The 23,871-nt window shown below is 40.5% G+C and overlaps 1 protein-coding gene across 8 annotated transcripts; it reads left to right on the top strand.

The window, feature by feature from the left end:
• Positions 1–1,005: 1,005 nt before the first annotated feature.
• Positions 1,006–22,870, top strand: NACA (nascent polypeptide associated complex subunit alpha). 8 transcript variants are annotated; one of them, XM_058167021.1, is made up of 11 exons: positions 1,008–1,086; positions 3,445–3,516; positions 8,276–8,386; positions 10,546–10,623; positions 12,106–14,901; positions 16,827–16,912; positions 18,861–18,938; positions 20,380–20,526; positions 20,919–21,047; positions 22,030–22,152; positions 22,763–22,870. In XM_058167021.1, exons 2-11 carry the CDS (start codon positions 3,447–3,449, stop codon positions 22,775–22,777), a joined length of 3,633 nt encoding a protein of 1,210 aa, XP_058023004.1. In that variant the 5' UTR covers positions 1,008–1,086; positions 3,445–3,446; the 3' UTR covers positions 22,778–22,870. The 8 variants fall into 8 exon arrangements, with proteins under 8 accessions (XP_058023010.1, XP_058023004.1, XP_058023007.1 ...); XM_058167020.1 differs by having other exon boundaries at positions 1,030–1,166; positions 12,109–14,901; XM_058167019.1 differs by having other exon boundaries at positions 1,030–1,166.
• The last annotated feature ends 1,001 nt before the right edge of the window (positions 22,871–23,871 follow it).

Genomic DNA, 23,871 nt, shown 5'->3' with positions numbered 1-23,871 from the left:
CTACAAAGCGGTATATAAGTAAGTGCTATTGCTATTGCTGTTACATCCATCCATCCATCCCAGCCAGTCAGGCAGAAAAGGTATGTTGCGAATCCCATTGGTTAAAGAATTCTGACTGATGGGATCCAGGAAGAGAGCTTTCCTCTGCTGATGCTCCCACCCTTTGGAACATCTTATATCTTACCCCAAAGATGAGACGGTCCCCATTCTTTCAGCCTTCCGGAAGATGATCAGAACCCCGGCTCTGCCAATTAGCGTGGCGATATAAAGAGTAATAGGCAACCCTGGCAGCTTGGGAGTATACATTTCTTTAACCTGTCTGTTTTTAATCTGCTTATACTTTTGTATCGTGTCGCTTAAGTGAAACGGGCAGTGCAGCAATTGAGTAAGTAAATGGATACTACACAATAAAAGCAAATATTAAGACCCATTTATTCATTACCAAACTAATTCATCTTTATTTTTCCTACCATCAATAACTGATGGGCGTCTATGAAGATTCTCAGGCATCCAGGTCATGGTTGTCCCAAAGATGCTTTGTTTCAAGAGGCAACTTGACTTTCTGGTTTTTTTTCTTTGAAGGCGTTTTGCTTGTCATCCAAGAAGCTTCAACCCACCATCCAGTCAGAACTGAAGAAGCTTCTTGGATGAGAAGCGAAACGACTTCAAAGAAAAAACCAGAAAGTCCAGTTGCCTCTTGAAAAAAAAAGCACTTTTGGGATGACCGATGGGTGGGAGTTTGTTGAGTTTTTTTTTTGGTCCTCCGTGAGTCAGGAACTTGTTGGTAGAAGTTGGGGCGGGCGTGCTTGCCGTTCCTGTCCTAAGATTCCTTTTTTACTTACTCTTTCCATGTATCCAAATTATGTTTATACTTTTTACCTTTTATCTTATATACGATTGACACATACATAAGTTTTAACATGCAACTTTCTGAAGACTCCGGAAGCGAGGCCGAAAGAGCACGTGCTAAAAAAAACAGACTCTTTTAGGACCCGGAAGCTGTTCCGACGCCTACCGGAAGTAGGGTTCACTTCCCCCCCTCTTGCCTTTTTCTTCCGCCATCTTGCGCCCGGATCGTCTCGTACGGTGAGTTTCGTCGTTTGTATCCGCCCGCATCTGCCTCTGACGGCTCCGTAACCCGGCCAGCGGGGAACCGTTTGAAATGGGTAAAGCTGAAGCGGCTCCAAGGGATGGGCCGAGGGCGGCGGGGCGGCCTGGGTCGTTTAGATTCGGCGGGGGCTCTGGATAGGCCGCTCGGGCCGTTCGCTGGGGGTTCTGCGGAGTCAGGGCGGCCTTGCGGGTCAAGTGGAGAGGCTCCCTGGGGTTTGGGGACGGAAGAAGGATGTTCGGTAATGAACGCACAGCGAGAAGCAAGCCGTCCCTTAGGAAGACTCCGGTGCTTCCAACAAAGCCGGAGGTCTTCACTTTGGAAACGGGAGAACTTACATTCTTGGGCCGGTCCTGGTTTGTGCTCAGTTGTGGTCGGTGGCTGGACTGGAGTTTCTGCTAAACGGTCCCTTCTTTTCCCCTAGTATTGTTTTATATAAAGCATTGAAGGGGGGAGGTTGTGGTCAGAGTTGGGGTGGACTCTTTCGCGACCGCCTAAGTCAGGGGTCTGCAAACTTGGCTCTTTTAAGACTTGTGGACTTCAACTCCCAGAGTTTGCTGGGAGTTGAAGTCCACAAGTCTTAAAAGAGCCAAGTTTGCAGACGCCTAGCCTAGATTTTCTGCCTGTGGTCCAAGCAGGGCGACGGGATTTTTGCCGGGAGGGTGAACCTCTTTGCTTCTTCTCACATGGACAAACTTTGTTCTTGGAAGGCGGTCCCGTCGTATCAAGGTAGTGAGCGAAGACGGGGCAAAAATTAGTCAGAAAACTGGCAGGACAATAAGCGGAATACCATAACGATGGTGTAACACGCAGGCAATTGTATATTTAAGTGGAAGGGAGAGAATACTGAAACTGCCCCCGTGTTCAACCCATCCTTCTGAAGTGGCCTCCGAAGCAATGTCGGCTTGGTAAAAAGTACCTCCTTGATGGAGGTGTGATAAAATTAAAAACAAGGAGCTTGACTCAATCAGAAGCGGGCTTCATTAGGGAAGGAGTAGAAGCTGTGGGTATAAAGCAGTGGTTCCCAACGGTGGGGGAGTACGCCCCACATGGGGGCAATTTGAACCTTGTTTAAACCAAGTTAATGGCCGTTTAGGCTTCCTCCCTCTGAGTAGAGTGCACTTTTTGAGTAAAGAAAGAATTATAGGGGGTGGGGTGTCAGGATTTTTTTGTTTGTTTACATTTATATCCCACCCTTCTCCGAAGACTCAGGGCGGCTTACAGTGTATAAGGCAATAGTCTCATTCTATTTGTATATTTTTTTTTTACAAAGTCAACTTATTGCCCCCCCCAACAATCTGGGTCCTCATTTTACCTACCTTATAAAGGATGGAAGGCTGAGTCAACCTTGGGCCGGGCTTGAACCTGCAGTAATTGCAGGCTACTGTATTCTAATAACAGGCTTCTTAACAGCCTGAGCTTTTAGAGATGCTTAGGTGGGGCATGGCCAAAGAAGGGTTGGGAACCGCTAGTATAAAGGCTTTTCAAAGTATGAGCGATATCTGGTAATGAAACTTGGCTGTGGAGGCTTGTTTTAGGTGCACTTCCACAGTTGAACTGGCAGAATATATACTAGTAACTTCAGACCAATAATTGGACCTGATTTTTTTATTTTTATTTTTTTGTTACTGGATCAAAAGCATTGACCATTTAACTGAGATAATAAGGCAGTTATAAGACTACAAAAATGAAAAATAGATCAGCATTTTTGAATACTTTAAAACTTTTAGCTGAATAGAGAAATACAGGTACTCCTCAGGTTACGACCACAATTGAGCCCAAAATTTATGTTGCTAAGTGAGAAATTTGTTAAGTGAGTTTTGCCCCATTTTACAACTTTTCTGGTCACATTTGTTAAGTGAACCATTGCACTTGTTAAATTAGTACACAGTTGTTAAGTGAATCTGGTTTCCTCATTGACTTTGCTTGTCAGAAGGTTGCAAAAAGATGCTCACATGACCCCAAGACACTGCAACCGTCATAAATGTGAGTCAGTTGTCAAGCATCCAAATGTAAATCATGTGACCATGGGGATGCTGCAACAGTTGTGTGAAAAATGGTCATAAGTCACTTTTTTCAGTGCTGTTGTAACTTTGAACAGTCACTAAGCAAACTGTTGTAAGACAAGGACTACCGTAACTTGCTTTTTAGGATTAATAACTAACTTTGTATCTAACTAAATAACTTCAGTACCTAAAGTTCTCATGTGTAAGTGGTTTGCCTAGGTATTGTGACTGCAACAGATTAAGACTTTATTGTAGTAAAGTATTCTACAATGTTATAATAGATGATAGGGCAAAAATAACTTAGCTTTTATTTTGTGCCTTTTTCGTCAGAAATGCCTGGAGAAGCCACAGAAACTGTCCCAGCAACAGAACAGGAGCTGCCCCAGCCTCAGGCTGAGACAGGTTAGTATTTTGGATGATTTATATACCTTTAGAATACATTCTGCATCAGCATGGAGACCCATAGAAGTCCTTTGTGGAGAGAGTTCCATGCTTTCTACCAATAGCCTTAAGGGAATCATCTGTTAATTTAATCCTCTTATCTGTAGTAGTGGTATTAAAAATAGAGATTTACCTTATAGAGCTGTTGTATGGTTAATTTAGGGTAAACATTAGAAATGACTATATACATGTTTTGGGGATCGGATACAATGTTTTCGGAGTGAGCAACTGCATGATTGCAAGCTGGAACTAAATGCTCTATTTCATTGAAATTTTGGAGCAGCTTTCCTTCCACTCCCCACAAATGCTAACTGAGTGTTAATTTGTGCTTTAATCCAGAACATTGGGAAGACATTAGGCCCTTTAAAGTGTATTATAAGGATAACACTAATCTAAGCTGGATTTTTTTCTTCATATATTTATTTGTTGGGATTATCAGATGAGATGTTAGAGTTGCCTTAATATTGTAACACATGTTAGATGTTAGACACTCGCTTAATATTTTAGCTTTTATATCAGTGACTTTACAGAATAATTGGAATGCTTTAAAATGATATTGCTAGTAAATGTCTGAGATTTTTTTCAGGAAAGAAAAGTGATATTTAATTAATTTGAAAAATATAACCATCATATTGTTAAACTCTAAAGAAATCAGGAACTCCGTTTCAAAAAATCTCAAGATTGCCATTTATTAAGCGTGCTGTGGCTGGCTATACATGAGATTGGCAAAAAGTGTGCCTCATTTTTGGTGAATTAGAATTGTGAGCTATGAACTTTTTAAAAATCCTAGTTGTATTTTAGTGTGTTTGGCTGTGTTGTGTGCATACTTTTACTATATTGGATTTACTAACTTTGAACTCTACTATCTATTATGTTTCAAGTGATACGCCTTGAGGGAATTTTGGATGCTGGATAGCAAATAATTTGATTTCATTATTTGCCACATTTCTGGCTGGAAGCTTAAGGGATACTGCATGATGTATGACTTGGCTTCTCCTATACACACACACGCATAGTGGAGCTGTTGTCCATTACTGGATTGTTATTTCTTTTTTATAAATAAGTTAATGTATTTATTAAAACTTTTAAGAAACAAAGAGCTACAAAGAGAGAGAGGGAGACTTACCCAATAGAGTAATATGGCAGGAAATAAACACAGGCTTTACAATTATCATAAAACCTAAATTTCATTATTTTACTGTCCAGTTCTGAATTTTTAATATAGTGGTTTCTATCCCGATGGTGGGAGGTGTGATTTGAAAGCTTAGGGGAACTTTGGGGTTCCATTGAGTGTTCTGTGAAGAGTGGTCTGAGCAGCAGAGATGTTCTTCTGGGCAGCCAGCAAGTACCTGTTATTGCTCCTACACCAGAGCAAGGGCATTCAGAACTAGATACACCTCTCCTGATTCCAGAGATCTAGAAAGGGTTCTGAAGTCACTTCCTGTGGAAAGCAGTAGTTCCCCTGATCCTGGCTTCCCCTGGAGAGTAGACAAGCCTGCAAGCTAGCATGACTAGAACCACCCTGGTGACACTTTTTCCTTTTCCTTTTTTTAGTTTTCATGGCTTTCACTTTACTTTTTTTGGAGACGTTAACCTAGTAGTCAGCAATCTAATGGACAGCAATGTAGCATCTGGCGATTCCTTGGAGCTTTCTGTGAGGAGGCCAAATAAGAAGTTTAATTTCTGATTTTCTAAGTCCATACTTAATCATTTCAAGAGAATTAAGCCAACATAGTGGTGCCCAAATCCAGCAGATTTATCACTGCTCCTTTAGGTAACACGATGGCCACCATACGGCCCTACTTTTGAATTCATATAACATACCACATTCCTAAAAATAATCTCACGCATTTAGCAGGCCCTCTCCTCCCAAGAATGTCATTTCTTCCTGGTCACATAAATCAACAAAACATCTGCTATAAGCTATCATCAAATCACAGGCTCTCGCCCACGTGGCCGCTTCAGTAGCCTTAGAGATCTCATGGCTAAGAGAGTTTGTAGTTTCTTCTCCATATTAATAATATCTAAAAAGAACAGGATAGCAGAATAACTTACCATATCAAATACTGTATGTTCCAGATGGAAAACATAATAGCCAGTGAGTTTTTAGGAAAAAAAATACATGGCATAGGCTTGCTAGACTTAACAGGTGGCCCATTTACACATTCCAATCTAGAACATTCCTTGGGTTTCAGCATCGGGGAATTTCTCATTTAGCCAGTCAGCTTGCAGAATATACACAAAGGAGATAGTAACTACCATAGTCCACTTCAAATCATAGGGAGTACATGTACCTCTGGGTAAATAACCTACTCAAGTTCCCTTTGACTGAACAGGCAAAGAGGGACGTATGAATCTTGATTAGACCCTCAAAGAGTCAAGAGTATATTTTAACCAGCACCACCAAAGCTAAGTAAATCAAAGCTTATGAATAAGACAAACTTCTGGGCTGGGCATCAGATAAGTTCAACTGCTGAGGTTTAGAACTCAGGTAATAGACCTCAGCCTCAGGATGTTTAAGCAAATTATGTTGAGTTAACAAGGGATGTTCTGATAGCTCCCATCGGCTCAAGGCAAAATAAGTAATAAAATCTCATGCTCCCTATCTCAGGAATTATGGGCAGTAAACTTCTTTAAATCCACATGGCCCAAAGACCTGCTACATACCTTCCCCATCCCCATTAACTCAGGCTCCTGAGACTAGTTCAGAACTGGAGAATAGAATTATATTGAGTGTGCTAATAGCACCCAACTGTGCCAGGAAACTGATACTTCAATCTAGGCAACCTATCAGTTTCTTAAAAAGAGCTTCTGGACATCACTAGACTAAATCAAGGGGGATCACCTGGTTACAGTTATGTGTCAGGAGATTGGATTTATCTCGCCAACCTAGAAATAGTTACAAAATGATACATACTATTATAGAATCCAAGTGACTCTCTACCATCTACTCACCTGAATTCGCATGGGCAGCTGTCTCTACTGAGGTCAAAATGAAGGAAGGCTGTACAACAGGGCTATCAAACTCACAGGCCGGATGCGTCACACACTGGCCACACCCAGGCCTGGTTTAGCAAAGGGGGAAAAAATAAGTCACGTGACAACACAAGTTTGACACCCCTGCTCTACAACATCAGATTTTATTCCCAGATCTTGCCTTTCCTACATGCAGACATCAACAAGGTAATGTAACCAAACCCTCTGCATGTAGAAGTTGTCCCTCAGTTCTAGCACTGGAGAGCAATGAAGAGCTCTTTGCCAATCTCACACCAAGATATTTTTAAGGAAGTTTTCTCTGCTATCTATGAATGGCCAGATCATACCTTCCTCTAACTCTAGAAGTACTTGCCCAGTACTTACAGTTCATTAAAACAATCGTTTGGCCAATAAATACATAAATAAACGCAGAAAATACCCAACAAGGATGATTTCCCCATCCTCACAGCCCAAGCTAGACTTCTCTCGGAGAAAATTCCCTTACCCCATTATAGGAAAAAGGTGCAGTAGACTTTTCTCTATAGTGGAAACAGAGTGTCTGGAACACTCAAATATTGAGAACAGGGGAAAGATTAAGGGCAAGGGTCCCTGGGCTGCGGACCGGTACCGATCCGTGGCCTGTTAGGAACCAGGCCGCACAGCTGGAGCTGAGTGGCAGGCAAGAAAAACTGTTCATGCATGGGATCTAGGTTATCTGCTCCTTCTCTTCCTCACCCCACCCCAATCTATGGAAAAATTGTCTTCCATGAAACCGGTCCCGGGTGCCAAAAAGATGGAGACCACTGGATTAGTGAACCTACCAGTATAAGTAGTCTTTTTTTTTAGAAACTAGAATTGGGACTAGCAACTTGGTTATTAAGCGAAGCGGTTGCTAAGTAACTATGACTCTGCTTATAAACTTCAGTTTAGCTTCGCTTCGCTTCACAGGCTTGCAAAGATAAAAAATGCAAGGATTGGTTCTAAATTTTTTAATCATCATTTTAGCTGAGAATGGTCACTAAATGAGGCAGTCACTAAACGAGGACCATCTGCATTCACAATCATGGACTCTAATTGGTCTCTACCATATTCCAATTACTTCAGATTTCCTTATCTAAGCTTGTAAACTGGCCTGTAATTATGAGATTGGTAAAGATCTGTTTTAAACTGGCCTGTCTCTAGTACTGGAAAAAAAACCTCATTATAAATCCAAAATGGATTTCTAGCTGATAATTCAAATCTAAACAAGCTACTTTGATTTTCAGTATATTTTATAGTAAGCGGTTTCTGACTACTCTTTTTTTTTAAAGTTATCCTTTACTGGCTTTTATCCAGTGTTGTAATCATGCCTGCTAACGCACCATGAGTTCATCTAGATTGGCTTTTGATGCATCATTATTAACATTCAGCAACTGCTGTTAACTTGAGTTCAGATGAGTGCATGTAAACATCTTGTCACAATCTGAGGAAACCATGAAGGTAGGCATTTAATTACTTCAAATCTGCCAGTACAATGGCACTAATTTGGTTAGAAAGATGATTTGATTTGTCAAATTCATTTCTAATATAAACAGAATTGACATTTTCTATAGTGCTTTTTTTATTCCTGTGCTTTTTGACTTTTGCAACTGAGTTTAACTCACATCTTTCTGCACGATTGGATATATTTCCAGTTGACCAACTGCCCTCAAAAGATATATAGCAGCCTTGTAGGATTTCTGAATGGTTGAAACTATTATTGTAGCTCCAGCTCCTGGGGCCCCCATGGAAACGATGAGCCAGCCAGTTGCTGCCAAGAATCCTGAGGTAGGAGGAGGCAAGGATTCTCAGGCTGGGACTGCTTTAGAGTCTTCAGGTAGGTCTGAAGTTAAAGCAGCAGACTAGAATTGCCACGCATAGATCTGACTTAAAATGAATGAAAAGCACTGACACACCAGTGTTTCTGAAAGGCCAGTTCCGTTTAATCTGATGCCTTAGATTTGATTCTCCCTCTTTCTTGATAAACTGCAGAAATTTGAAAAAACAACTAGACGCTCTTCACCTGGTCAGTACTGTATTTGATCCTTTCCTAAAGTGTTACAAATAGTCCTTGACTCACAGCCGAAAGCCCGGAATGACATTCGTAAGTTGTGCCAGTTGTTAAATGACTGACCCAATTTTAAAACACATTCTGCAGCAGTTATTATGGGAATCACCATAATCATTAAGTGAATTCATGGTCATTAAGCAAACATATTGTCCCCAATGGGCATTTTTGCCAGAAGCTAGAAGTCAATGTCAGTTTCTGGCAAAAAAAAAAAAAAAAAGAGTAATAAATCATGGTCATGTGATTGCAAGAAACTGCCAATAGCCATAAATGCGGGCTAGTTGCCAAGCACCCAAAATGAGATCATATGATGGTGGGGGCAGCCATCGGAACTTTGAATCTAGGTCATAAGAACCTTTTTTTCTTTTTCTTTTTTTTGTGGGGTGGGGGAGTCCGTTATATTTTCAAATGGTTGCTAAGCGACTCGTAAATCCAGGACTATTTGTACTAGGTTTACCTTCTTTCATTTCCAATAGGCATTTTATTTGGAAAGTCAGATGAAATGTTGTATCTTAAATCTTGTCTAAAACGTTTCTAATGGTGGAAGCATCAATAAATAAACCTTTCAAATTAATGCTAGACTCATGGCTACGTACAGTCCTTCATGGAGAAATAGTTCTACTTACTAAGATGAACCTTACCACTTTCTGATTTTATCCTGGGCTGCTTTGCTACCTTGTTCCAGAACTTTTTTTATTCTTTATTTTGGAATATATGTTCAATTCTCCTACAATCATGTTATAACTGCTGCACCAGTTTTGCTAAGATTTGTTGCACAGGCATTGACATGAAGCACTAATCTTTTAATGTGACTGTTTTCCTTATTAAATGAGCTGTTAAGGAGCAGTTAAGTGAGCTTTTTTGCCTTCTCTCTTATATTTGCCTAATGGAAAGATATAGACCAGGTGAGTTCATAGTTTATAAAACAGCCAGTTATGAGGAGATTGAGGCTAATCCCTTCCATCTTGTGGATTCCAGCGTTTTTTCTGGAATATTTTGAATTGAGATATGAGCTTTAAGTGCAAGCAGCAGAAAGGCATAAGCTTCAAAATGGAATAGGATTGAGTTTCATAGATTTGGTTTCCATACTGATAGTCTGAGCACATGCTTGATCTAGCTTTTACATCACTTTTTTGCTATATTTGCCGTGAATTCTGGATGTCATCCCAGTCCTGTTGTCATCCCAACTCACACTATTAGAGTTATTACATTAGCAAAAGATTTTGCTCAGCTGACTCACTAGTCTAGATAAAGGAATAAAGGACTCTTGATTGTATTATTCTTTTAAAATGAAATTGCAAGTCCTCATTATAAAACTATTTTCTCATCTTTTTCTTTTTCTTTTGCCTTAGTTTGGAAAAGCCAGTCCAACGTAATGTATATTGGATTTTGTATTTGGGATTTTACTTGTGTAAGCCACCTGAAGTCACTATGAGTTGGGTAGCCATATAAGTTCTATTAATGTCAAATAAAATAAACCAGAGGAAGATTTGAAGATACCAGAGCCCTTAAGTCACATCAGATTCCTTGTTCCATGCTTCTGGCTTTTTCTATATAATTTCACGGAAGAGACTTGCAGGTCACTAATGCAGTTATTTGCTTTTCTGTGCTATGTGAAGTATATCATAGGCAAGTGGCCTATTGGATCACAACCCTGGCTCATCTAGTCCTGCAATCTGTATTCAAAATCAACCAACTGTAGAAGGAAGCCCATTGTCTCTCAGTAAATTGGCTTCAGAGGCATTTACGGTGCCATAAAAACTAATAGCCTTGAATCTTCACAACTTCCATGAATTGATCCAAAGTCCTTTAATTGTAGAGGTCTTATTGGTTGTATTGATTGAGCTGAAAGAATAGAGTCTTCTCAATTGTTCTAGCTCCTGTTTTATGGATGTGCTGTTTAATAACTCTTGATTTTGCTCATTCAGCATCTGCCATTCCTGCTTCTTTTCCTGGTGCTGCTGAAGCACCTCCAGTCTGTTCTCAGCCTCCCATTCTAGCATCAGGTATTTGTTCTTAGCATATGCCATTTTAAACAGTATATTTATAGAGTTGGACTAATACAGTTACTTTAATATGGCATACAGTCTGATGGGAGTGGATGGGAGTTGGTATTACTGCACTTGAAGGCCAGGCTCCAAAACTATGTTCAAGTTCTGTCCTTCAGATGCCTGGGTTCATAAATTATAATGCTTTGCCTGAAATGGGGATGCTTCACATTGATACGGTATGATTTGATTTACTTGAGGCTTCTGCAATAAACATGAAATTTGAAATCACAGAGGCTTCCCTCATTAAAAAAGATGACAAAAGTTTCTGAATTCCAGTGCACCACAGAGGACTGAATGCTTCAAGCTTAAATGCTGCAATATGTTTCCTGAACTAGCAGCTTTACTATCTTAAAATGAAAGAGATAGAAAGAAAAGTCTACTAGTACATGTTAAAGGGTTGGATTTATGGTAAGATTCATTTGTGTCAGGAGTGATAACTACAATTAATTCTCATGTAATGTCCGAAATTGGGACTGACAATTCTAGCATTCAGCAATGTGGTTAAGTGAAACTTCACGACTGTACCCAACTTACACAGTTCCACTGCATTCATTAAGCAAATTACCCATGGTAGTTAAACCTGATGTCACATGACCACAACTTGTGGCTTATTGCCAGCTTCCCCATTGACTTTATTTGTCAATAAATAAGTATGCCAGTAAGAGCTACAACTAGCAATACCATGACCATGGGATGCTGTGACCATTGTAGATGCCCACCAGTTTCAAAACGCCCAAGTCATGATCAAATGACTGAGAATGCTGCAACGGCCATAATTTTGAGGACCAGTCATAATCTACTTTTTCAAGACTGTACGCAAGTTTGAAGAGATGCAGAATTAGGCTATTGTTAACCAATGACTACCTGAATAGCTTAGCTATGGTATAGTAGTTTGCCCGGCTATTTGGCAGCATCAGGCTGACTTTAGCTGATCTCAAAAAAACTAAGTTGGGTGGGAAACTATGAGAAAGTAGTATCTCGAAAGAATTACATGGCTATGTCTCTAAAGTGACTAGGAAATGAGTTCAACTCAAAGAACATTTATACTTTTGCTTTTCGAGTGCTTAATTCTACATGTGTCTTCATGGGAAATGTTCAGTCTTTCTGAAGTGTTACGGCTGCAAAGACAGTTTTGTTTTATTCATCAAATGTGCATGCTGCCAAATTGGAATACACTAAAATAATAACATTTTACATAATAAAGAGTAATACAATACAATACAGTACACAAGAGCAAGCCAATAATATATTGGCTAAAGATTAATAAGCGTCCAAGAAATGTTTCTTGGGATGGGAGAAAAAATTTTTTTCTGGCAACAGTTGTAATAATTTCTCCCTGACAAGTACTAGCGCTTCCATGTGGGAGGCTCTATAGATAACTTAATTTTTCTTCCTACATGTTCTTTTTCCAATGCTGATTTCCTTTTTCTCCTTTAGCAGCTGTTTCCACCTCTTCTACTTATAGCCCCCTCCACCCTTCCTCTTCATGCCGTGATGCTAACTCTCCCCTTGCTAGCCTCTGTTCCTTTACTCCTCCACCAGAACTGGTTACCTCTGTCTCTACAGTACAAGCCACTCCTGATGCTGCCTTGTCTTCTGCTGACTCAGTTATGTTATCTCAGACCCTTTCTCCTGTGAAACCACCAGTTATGGCTGGTATTGCACCTGTTGGTGTATCCCTACCTTTAGGGCCTGTAGCTTCTCCCCCATCCTCAGTAATTTCCTCTGAATCCCTTACTTCTGCTCCATCAACATCTCCTATAAGCCCAGCAGGGACAGCTTCTGCAGCCTCAGTTTCTCCAGTTTCATCATCTCCTGGCCCAGCTCCTTTCATTCTCCCAATTGCTCCTGTGTCTCCTTCTATGGCTATACCTCCCATCCCCGCTGAAGTTCCAGCTCCTACTGTGGCTTCACCCTCTGGTCCAACTCCTTCCTTTCCAAGTTCTGCAGATGCTCCTGCCTTATCACCAACACTTCCTATCCATAACACTGCAAGTCCTACCCTCGATCCAATGGCTCCCATTTCATCCTCTCTTCCCCCTTGCCAGCCTTCCATACCCATCAGCTCTGTTCCATCTCTTCCTGATTCTATGACCGTTCCCAGCCCCATTATTTCTCCAATGCCTGTATCAATTCCGGGATGTCCTGCAGGGTCACCTACAGAATCTGCATCTCATCCTGTGACTCCTTTGGCACCTATTTCCAGTTCTGAGATCCCGGCTTCCTTTCCTAAAGTTTCTGGGGCTGATCCTTCGTCTCCAGCAAAGCTTGCTCCCGTAATACCGCCTGCAAAATCTACTTCCGGTCCTGAATCCAGTATCATGTCCCCAGCAAAGCCTGCTCCTGCACCATTGTTACCTGAAGGTCCTCATGGCAAACTTGTTTCTGGTTCTCTACCACCTGTGAAATTGGCATCTGATCCTGCAGCCCAAGAAGTATGCCCTCTGTCTGGTCCACTATCTGTTTCTTCCCAGCTACAAACTCCTGTTCTGGCGCCCGTTCCCGACTCTGTAACTACTTCTCTAGACAAAGCAGTGCTGGCTTCTAAACAGGTGGCTCCTGCCAAGTCCCCTGTGAAACCTCCTCCTCTCTCAGAACATCCTGCTGATGCTATAATCACAGCAGATCCAATACTGAAGCCTGCTTCTGGGTCTGTAGCCCCTCCTGGAACCCCAATAGGCCCTTCTAGTCCTGTGCCACTTTCTTCACAGCCAGAGAGTCCCACTTCAGTTCCTATTTCTGGCTCTCCTTCACTGGGCACGGCAGTGTCTAAGCCTAAAGAACTGGGTATGGTACTTCCTTCACTAAAACCGGCTTCCTCTTCAGAGATTTCTTCAGATCCTGTGTCCTCATCAGGCTCTGTACTTACACCTCCACTTCCTCCATCGCCCCCAATGAAATCTATTTCTTCGGTGCCTATTCCTGAGCCCATTTTCCCTTCGGCTACAGCAGCAGGACTAGTCTCTGCTCCAGGACTACCCAAAGGGCAACCTGTGAAAACTGTATCTAGTCCTGTGACTCCTCCGGGACCCCCTGTGGAATCTGCTCCCCTTCCAGCCCCTGTTTCTAGTCCAATAATGCCTCCCATAGGCCCTTCGCCACCTGCTTCCAAGATGGTTCCATCTGTTTTGGAACCAGCTCCTGCTCTTTCAGTATCTGCTTCTGTAACTCCAGGGATACCTGTTTCTCAGCCTGCGGCTGTTTCTGGCCCTGTGGCTGCAGTAGAGCCTGCTCTTGTCTCACCGGCATCGGCTATGAAGCCATTTTCAACTTCTGAACTTGCTTCTAGCTCTTTGTCTATGGCAGAGTATGTTTCTAGTCCCGCAACACCTCCTGCCCATATCCCTGCACTTATTTCTGGATCCGCAGCCCTTCCTGTGGCCTCTGAAGAGGTTACTCCTAACTCATTGGCACCTGCCTCCCATCCAGAAGCAGCTTCTGAGGTACCTCCTCCTGACCCTCAGGCATCACCTATAGCGGTAGCAGAGACTGCTTCAGCTTCTGTGACACCAGCTGCACCTGCCCAGATAACTTCTCCTGTGGGCCCAACAATGGCAGTTTCTCAGACAGCACCCTCTATGGTGCCTGCACCAGTGACCGTTCCTGGAACCCCTGCTGCTTTTCCTAAACCTCTTTCCTCTCCTGACCTTGTAGCCTCTGTCATCCCTCCTCCTGGCATTGCGCCTCCGTCTTCTGCAGTGACTCCTCCCGTTTCCCCCGCAGCAGCGTTTTCTATTCCAGTAACCCTTAGTCCTGTCTCTAGCCCCAAATTGCCCCCTGTCTCAGCCTTAGACATGAGCCAGGTTTCCATTTCAACTGGGGAGGCGATGCCTCCCCAGAAAATGGCACCTTTGCCTCTTGCACCTGCTGATCTTTCTGTTTCTACTCCTCCTGTTGCAAGCAGCCTCACTCAGCCGGCTTCTCCTGCACCCTCTCCTTCTACCCCTGTGAAAAAGCTAGAGCCTTCCTCTGTGCTTCCCAAGCCATCCCCTGTTGCACCCGCACCTGGTTTAGCACCTGAAGTTACCCCCAGCCCTATCTCTACTACCTTTGAAGACGACGAGCTGCCACCCTTGATCCCTCCAGAGGTACATGTTGAGGAGTCACCTCTGCAGCCAGTCCTGGTGGACTTCTCTCCTAAGACAGCTGTGCCCCTTGCTGAGGTTCCAGCAACTGCTCCTTTACCACCACCACCTCCTCCTGTCAAACAGCCTTTCCTGAAGAATGACAAGGGTATTTGCCTCTTCGGTTTGCTGTGTGCATGGATATCAAAGGCCACTCACTGAATACTAACTTAGTTGTACAGGCATGGAGTGAATTTCCTCTGCTTTAACTGTTAGACTAGAAACACGCCATTTAGGATTTAAAATTTACTAAGTCAAAATAAACCTAGATTAAGTTATCATAGTTGAAGTTTGTGGTGCACACTGTGATTTGTGACTTATGTTTAAGAACATACACTACTAATGTGAAAATTGAATCACTGGGCATGATGTGTGTGTTTAATAGATGTGTCATAAGCCTTGTCTGAGCTGATATTTCTGAGAGAACTAACCTAGAAACTGTAATCACCTCTTTGTTTTCAATGGCACACTGTCATTTCAGCCTGCTTTTTTGTTTCTAGTGTTTTGCCTGTGGTTGCATATCTAGTAGATTTTGTTAATTGCAGATGCATTTCATGATATGTTCTGTGCTATGAGGTGGTACTTTACCCTCATTCTAGAAGAATTTGTGGTCTAATGTTGATGTCCTCTTTCACTTTATTGTCCAGTGTCTATATTTGCAACTGCATTTTGGATGGGTGTGTATAAATAGGAAGAGCTCTGTTAAATATTTGCATATACGGTGTGTTAAATTCATGTGTTGTCAGTTAGAGAGTAGAAATGAGTAGTCTGATGTTTCTGTCCAGTTTTCGGTCACTTAAATGTAGTCACATGCATATGCAATTTGGGGTAAAGGTGTCAGGATTTAGCATCACTTGGAATTAATGTAGTATTAGTGAGACAGATGGGGACATCAGTTGTGCTTGTTCCAGAAAAACTCTGTCCTGAAATATGCTTTCTTGTCAGTAATCACATTTATTCCCTTCTTGCATTGCAGTCACACAGATGTTAAGGCATGTGAGCTAGCAGTTCACTGAAACTTGCATCCAGAGATGGCAGTCATATAATGGTGGTGGGGAGGATTGTCTTGAAGTTATCTTTCTGAAAGATACAAATACAAAATAATTACAAGATTTTAAAGTACTTTTACTTTTTAAGTGAGTAATCATTTAGTGTTCACTTTAGTCCTTGCAAACATCTTTCATAAATTTGGTTGTTTTAAAACCTTGGGAACGTGCCATGAACTTGAGCAGTCTTCATCTTCCTCTCCCTTGCCTCATGTTCCTTTGTTCTTTGATGCAGGATAACCAGTTTGCAAGAACAAATTTAAACGATACTTCTGAATGACATACTGTGTACTAAACCGGTATTTCTTTGGCTCACCATGTGTACCCAGCTGCTTCAGGACACTGATCAATAACTCATAATTAAAACATGGATGTCTGAATCCACTTTGAACAGTCTTAATTGGTGCTAGCTGTTGTTTGTCCTGTGTACACCTCATGCTAGACCCTAGGTCTCACAAATTGTAAAAGGAAGGGAATCTATGTATAATGAGGAAAGGTGTTCAGGTCCATAGCATATTTCTAAGTCTCCAATCATGGGCCAAATTATGCCAGATTGAAACTGTCATGTTCTTTTTTTAAAAAAAAACTTACTAGTTAAATCAAATGATATCCTTACCCTGAGATCAACACCTTGCTCTAAGAAACTTGTTCTTCCTGGGAACCTTGACTGTACAAAGATAAACTCCCTGTCCTATTGCCACATAAGTTAAACCACTATTATATTAAATCACTGCCATTTCGGAATTTTGTTGTCTATAAATTACTTCTTTTCTATGTGTGTGGAGAATGTTGGGGATATGTTCTTTTACTATCAGACATTTCTGAAGTATGTTGGCTTCAAAGTATTTTTTAACAATGTTGGCACAATAAAAGAACAATAGTTTCTTCATGAACCAAGCTGCAAAGCTCTGCATGTTTTGCCTGGGCCTGCCTGCCACTCCCAAGAGAGACCAAGTTGGAAAGAAATTGTGCATGTTGATTTTTGTAGGTTCTGGAACAGAATCCGACAGCGATGAATCAGTGCCAGAACTTGAAGAACAGGACTCCACGCAGGCCACCACACAGCAGGCGCAGGTGAGAAAGGGAAAGAACACGGTAAACTGTATTTCATATGCTTGGGCAGGGCTGTAAAAGTAAGTATATTTCAACCTCAAAAAACTCACATAGCAATTGTGAATACATAATTTAGTTAGGTAAGATCTAACACCATAATATTCAAGACATCCATTACAACAGGTGATCACAACTTGAGATCTAAACTGCATGTAAACACCACTCACTAGCCCTGGCTCTCTCCAAAATTAGCCACCGCATTGTAATTTTTATTAAGACCAAGAAAATTAGTAAATCGTAAGGAGATGATACTATTACATTGGCACAACTGCAATTGCGCTTTTCTGACCAAAGTAAACACTTACCTGCTAATTAATAATAGATGCTCTGGAATATCCTGGGTCAGATGGTAGCTATCTTTGATGGACTCCCAGCTGCTGAGATGCTGACACTTTCTACTACTCTTTAAAAATAACATGCAACGTAAAAAAAATTGCACAGCTACTTAGTCAGCATCAGCAATATCAGGTTTGGATAATGCTTACTCATTCTACATCTCAATTCTCATGTATCACCTACCTAGCATGGAGGTGAGAATTATGAAAAGTTAGCCATGATCAGTTCACTGGAACTTTAGTGTTTGTCCTGTTTTATTTATTTATTTATTTATTAAATTTTTATACCGCCCTTCTCCCGAAGGACTCAGGGCAGTTTACAGCCATACTAAAAAACAACAGCAATATACACATAAAACCATAATTAAAAAACTTATTATACAAATGGCCGAATTAAAACATTTAAAATAAAACCCCGAATTATAGAATATTAAAACATTAAAACTAATTAAAATCCTATTAAAATCCTATGCCAGTCCTGCGCAAACAAACAAATAGGTCTTCAGCTCTCGGCGGAAAGTCCGAAGGTCCGGCAGTTGCCGGAGTCCAGGGGGAAGTTCGTTCCAAAGGGTGGGAGCCCCCACAGAGAAGGCCCTCCCCCTGGGGGCCACCAGCCGACATTGCTTGGCGGACGGCACCCTAAGGAGTCCCTCTCTGTGCGAGCGTACAGGTCGGTGGGAGGTATTCAGTAACAGCAGGCGGTCCCGTAAGTTCCTCCCTAGCTTTCATTGTATCCATCAGTTCAAAGGCAATGCGCAGACCTCAGCTCAAAAAAAAAAGTTGTGTGCCCTGATTTGCAATAATTAATTTTGCACATTAGTGCACATTCTGATTTGTGCCATGATTATAACACATTTTTTATTCATGTTGTCTATACCAGTTAGAGAAATAGTAAATACAATTGATAAGTATCTAAAATTGGTACACTACGATTTCCAAACATGAAACTAGGGGAAGAATATCCAATATACCTAATACAACTTGAAAAGTGGGTGTTTTCCTTTTGAATAAATCATGCGAAGAACAGAATATTTCAGGAGTCAGAGAGATAAACTACAATGGGTGCTAACTGGGCAGTTTTTTAAATTTGTTTCTGCTATATATTTTTTCCAAAATATAGAGATACGCTATTGCTGTTCTTGGGTTTTTCACTATGCCCTGCTTCCTTTCCTTTCCATTATCTTTTTCGTTGTTGGCTTTGTTTTAACATTTGAGTGTAGTTATAGATAATGTTGTAAATAAGGGATTTCCCTGTTGTGGATTGTAATGTTTGCCATCCTATCTCTGACCTCACTCAGCTTTACCAGAACTTGTTTCTCTTCTGAAGAATGCACAGGGAAAATTCCAAAAGACAGAGGACACTATCTAACAAACTTGCTTCTCCACAGATCATTGTGATCTGAGTTGAAATAACAGTTTGAAGTTGTGCAAGAAGCTGGGAGTAATTAAACAAACTGGGAGTTGTCTGGCAGAACTCTGGCCCTGTATTTTAGTATTTGGTGAAGATATGAATGTGCACATTCTCATGACGATCAGCATTTTTTTTTAAAAAAAGTATGTGGTTTTCTTGGCAGCTTGCAGCAGCAGCTGAAATAGATGAAGAACCAGTTAGCAAAGCGAAGCAGAGCCGGAGTGAAAAGAAAGCACGGAAGGTAAGATTAAATTCACAGTCCCTGGTGGCTTGCTTGATTCAGCCAACAAAAACTGTTGGTGCCCCTGAATCTTTAATCATGTAAACATATACCAGGTAGGGTTGTCTTGCAGTGCCTGTTCTACTGCAATTATCAAAACTCTGATTTTTGTTGTTGCTGTTTCTACAAGTCATTTCTTAACAGCGCATCCTTATTTTGCAAAAGCTGTTGATCAAAAGAGGGCTCAGGGTGAGTTAGAAGATACCAATGAACCCATTACTTCCATTTCCTTTTGGCAAAGCCCCTGCTTGTCCTACTGGGAAATGTTTAGGGCATGAGATAAACTTTTACACTCAACTTGTCAAAAATTCCAAATTTTTGTATAATATCAAAGAAAAGAATATATTTGAATACATCTCTGTTGGCTTCTCTTCAGGGAATTTTTGTGCCCAGAGAAGTCTTATTCTAAAAATAGTCAAGCTCTGAAGTGCAGTCTTTATTTTATAGAAGAAGGTGAAACAGAGATAACCCATGGTTGACCGCATTACTGACACAAAATTCTGGGTTTTGAGAGGGAGGTGCCATTTCTCTTTCAGGAAAGGATTATGTAGGTGTTCTACGTTCATCAAATAGTAAAGAGTGTGTCTTCCATTGCACTGGCCATCTTATAGTCCTTATGACCTCCAGATCATAACCATTGCAATATGCTGTACCTGAAGCCCTTGAGGAACAATTGGAAGCCTCAGCTGATGCAAAATGCAGTGGCACAGGTAGTTAATGGCATTGTTTTTTCAGTGCATGTGCTTCTCAAGCTGCATTGGCTTCTGAGCACAATTCATGGTGCTGGTAGTTGCCTTTAAAGCCCTTCACAACTGTGTTAATTTATGGGACTATCTTTCCCAATGGTTTGTACCCATCCAGTCCAGCAGGAGGGACATTCTCTGAGTGCCATCAGTTGAGCTGGCAGGATGCAGGAGGAGGGCATTTAATGCCAGGGCACCTAAACTATGGAACTTCATTCCCCCTTAGCCCTGACCCTGTTGGCCTTTTTTAAAATTAAAAACTTAGGTTTGTGCCCAGCCTGCAACCCGAAACTGTGATGGAGGCTGCCTCTTGATTTTGTTGACCATTATTTTATGAAGCTCAGTTGCCATGCACTTTTATATATTTTAATTGTTTTTGTCTATTTTACTGTCAGCCACCCAGAGTCACAGATATGAAGTAGGTGGCTATATAAATTAAATAGTGAAATAAAATACTAGGAGTAATTTTGCAATGAATTAGACATTTTCCCACATGACGAAAGTAATCATGAAAACCAGGCTTTGTAGAAAAGGGACCTTTTTGATAAGTACAGTGTTCTGATCTCACTGTGGCTCATTGTCTGCAATTCATTTACTAGTCTAGCTCAGGTGCTCTGCATCTAAATCTTTTCCTTGAACATTTATGTTTTGTTTTTAAGGCAATGTCCAAGCTTGGCCTTCGTCAGGTCACAGGTGTAACCAGAGTTACCATCAGGAAATCCAAGAACATCCTCTTTGTCATCACCAAGCCAGATGTATATAAAAGTCCTGCATCAGATACCTATATAGTCTTTGGAGAAGCGAAGGTAAGCTTAATTTAGGGAATCCCCAGCAAGGAAGTCTTTGCCATTTGTTTCTGCAACTATCAGTAGATTTGCTACCAGTTAGAATTTTGGGCTTACCATTCAAACAAAGAACATTTACTCTACAGGACTTGTCTGACAACAGATTCATATGGATCAGTGTGGTTTGTTTCATGGAAACAGTTAATTTTTTTTTATTATTATTATTTTTGGTGAAAGGGAAGAATTTGTTCCAAACGTTACCTATCAGTAACACTATTTATAAAGTTCTCTGTTTTGCTTTCTTTGCATGCATTCCACTAGCATTGTCAGTTATAAACTGCCTGATTGTAGATAATCAAAAAATCTACAAGTCATTGGCTTTTTTTTTCCTCCCCCTCATCCATTTCTACCAGATTGAAGATCTCTCTCAGCAAGCACAGCTGGCTGCTGCTGAGAAATTCAAAGTGCAAGGAGAAGCTATTTCAAACATTCAGGAAAACACACAGACTCCTACTGTACAAGAAGAAAGTGAGGAGGAGGAGGTAAGCGTCACTCTTAAATGTGTGAAGTGAACTTTCCAGAAAGTTTGAGACATGCATCTAGCAGTTTATGCTAAATCATTGCTGCTAATTAGTCTGCTGAGACATGTATGGTTAGAAGAGCCTACCGGTGGATATAAAACTACTTACTGGGGGTAGTATCCGGCTAAAAAGAGGTATCAAACTGAAATGGCAGTGAGAAAGAGCCTGATACTGCTTTGTATTTTATTTATGTATAGTGGCCAGCCTGTGCTGACCTTCTCCATTTCTCATAAACATCTCACTTCCTATATATCTCCAGGTCCACAATAGGCAGGTGGTATAATTCATTCCAGGTTTCTTTCATGGTTATGTCATGGTAGTACTTACAGTATACATGTACCTCTATTCTTGCAACCAGGAAAGTGCCATACCACTTGACTTCTTACCAGTTTTTCAACATCCTTTTTGAAACTTCAAATATCATTTTTAAATATTTTCTTCTGTTTAAGGGGCGGGCAGAAAGAAACGGACCCTATTTATCAATGAACATTCTCCTTCAGTATCTCCCTCCCTTATCTTAGTTTCAGTGAATTTTTGCTAGAGGCCTCCATTTGTTAACTAAGTTTTGTGCCGTGCATGATCCTAATAACTATAATTGTGCTTGCACAATTACATACAGCGATAAGTCTCCATTTTGCTCTTTTTCTTGATTTCTTTTCCCTGGATTTTATAACAAGCTCTCTATTTTGGTATATTTTTCACCAGACTAGGAAAGCTTGTCATTCCGTTCTACTCATGAGATTAAAAAATGAAAACATTAGGTTTTTTAAGTTTACCAAAATGTCTCTAACAATCTATAAGGTTTCATTAGGGTATATTTTGTGGCATCTTAAGAAGTTCTTATAGTTACTGTGAAATTTTGAGGATTAAAGAATAATACTTTCCTGACTGACACAAAAACCTGGCAGATGCCTTGAGAGATTATCTATCTTCTTCCTTCCAGGTTGATGAGACTGGCGTTGAGGTGAAAGACATTGAGTTAGTTATGTCCCAAGCAAATGTTTCCCGGGCAAAAGCAGTTCGTGCCCTAAAGAATAACAGTAACGATATCGTAAATGCAATTATGGTAAGTGCCTGATTGAGTACTATATATGACTAGGCTGCTGTACCCCAAAATCTAGAAGATAGTTGGGAGAATTGACCATCGGCATTTTAAGTGGTTATTTCACTTGATTATCCAGCTCATTACAAAAATAATGTTCTGTTTTTATTCAGTATGTTTGCTAGTAATTGTTAGAGTACAAGGGAAATAGATATCAAGATGCCATATGTTCTAAAAATTAGATTAACTGCTGTAGATTAACTATGCAGTGAAGCAGAGAAGTGACTTATAGGAGAAACGTCTTTTTCCAGATAGTCCAGTTAAACCTCTTTAAGCTTCTAATACAAATACAGCAATATTGTTTCCCCGGGGGTTACATAAATGCCTTAGTGCTCAATGTTATATCCTAGGCAACTATTCAGGAACTAGGCACTGTATCTTTGCCTGTGCTTTGTCACAGCAACAATTGCACCCTTGCTGTTCCTTGACCTCACAGGCAGTTATAATAATAGCCCTCAGGGTCATTTGGCGGTGCTGGGTGACTAAACAATTTGCTGTGAACATTCCCATCCCACCGCCTAAGGGAATAAACAAAAAGGTTGTTTCTCACTTGCTCTTTTCTGTTTCTTTCCAGGAATTGACGATGTAGCCATCCAGAAAGGACTTTTTGGTGTTATATTACAGCTGAATTGAAAATTTGTACTATTTCTATCAGTTAAATAAAGGTGATGGTTTAAAAAGATTTTACACCTATTTGCTTTCCACAACAAGTTAGAATCCTCAAATTGGGGGAGGGGGAAATAGTGGCTAATGATCCTGGTTTGAATTCCTTATTTGCTGGAAAGTTTCTACTGATTCTTTGAAATTTTGCTAGAGTGCCAAAGAAATGGCTTGATGTGAGTCATTTTTTTAATACTGGTAGATGCAGCTGCAATCATAGAAACAGTGGTTGTAATCACAATTTTCCTGTTAATGATCTCACTAAAAATATATTTGATAGAGAAATGTTGTCTCTGTTTCAGCAAACCCTAAAAAGATTTTGCTGTAGTTTCTGGGGCTACAATAGGTCTTACTAATAATGCTGATTCATAATTTGGACTCCTTTCATTGTTTATCCTTGTTGATTAATACATATAGGAAGTATTGTACCTAAAATGCAAACCAAACAATACTGGATCTGTCACTATAGCTTCTCATTAGAAATTCAGGAGTAGCATTACTTAATTTTGTTTATGCAGAATCAATTTGTGAAAGAGAACCAAAGAAAAAAATCCTGCAGAAAAGTAGGTGAGAGACATGCTCTTGAACAGTCAGATTTCATCCTTGCAACATTGATGCTGATTTTACAAATAACTGAAATTTAAGCAGTAAATATGTGTAGTAAATATGACAGAATGATAGCTTGTCTTTCCTCATGCTAAGGAAGCAGTAAGTTACAGTTTTGCTTGTTTTCCTATCTTGAATATTTCTTTATCATACATTGGTTTGAGCGGTCATGCGGAAAATTAAATTTCAGTGGGAAAACAGATTTTGTCCCTTCTATAAACAAATTTGCATAATTTTATGATTTTTACATTTGTTTTGTTAGAAGTAAAGTATATGCCATTTTTCTATCCCCTGGAAAATTATTTAACTAACTGCACATTTTTCAGATTCATTAAACATGCGGCTTTAAAAAAATAAGGAAAAAATAGAAAAAAGTCTTTAATATAAGCAGACATATTAAAGTATGACATTTTGGTG

The sequence above is a fragment of the Ahaetulla prasina genome, chromosome 2, assembly GCF_028640845.1.
Source record: "Ahaetulla prasina isolate Xishuangbanna chromosome 2, ASM2864084v1, whole genome shotgun sequence".
NCBI lineage: Eukaryota > Metazoa > Chordata > Lepidosauria > Squamata > Colubridae > Ahaetulla > Ahaetulla prasina.
This window is presented reverse-complemented; position numbering and strand designations above follow the sequence as displayed.

Coding starts and splice junctions, on each gene's coding strand:
- NACA (XM_058167019.1), top strand. Junction 3,517..8,275: donor CCAGCCTCAGGCTGAGACAG/GTTAGTATTTTG, acceptor CTATTATTGTAG/CTCCAGCTCCTGGGGCCCCC. Junction 14,902..16,826: donor TTTCCTGAAGAATGACAAGG/GTATTTGCCTCT, acceptor TGATTTTTGTAG/GTTCTGGAACAGAATCCGAC.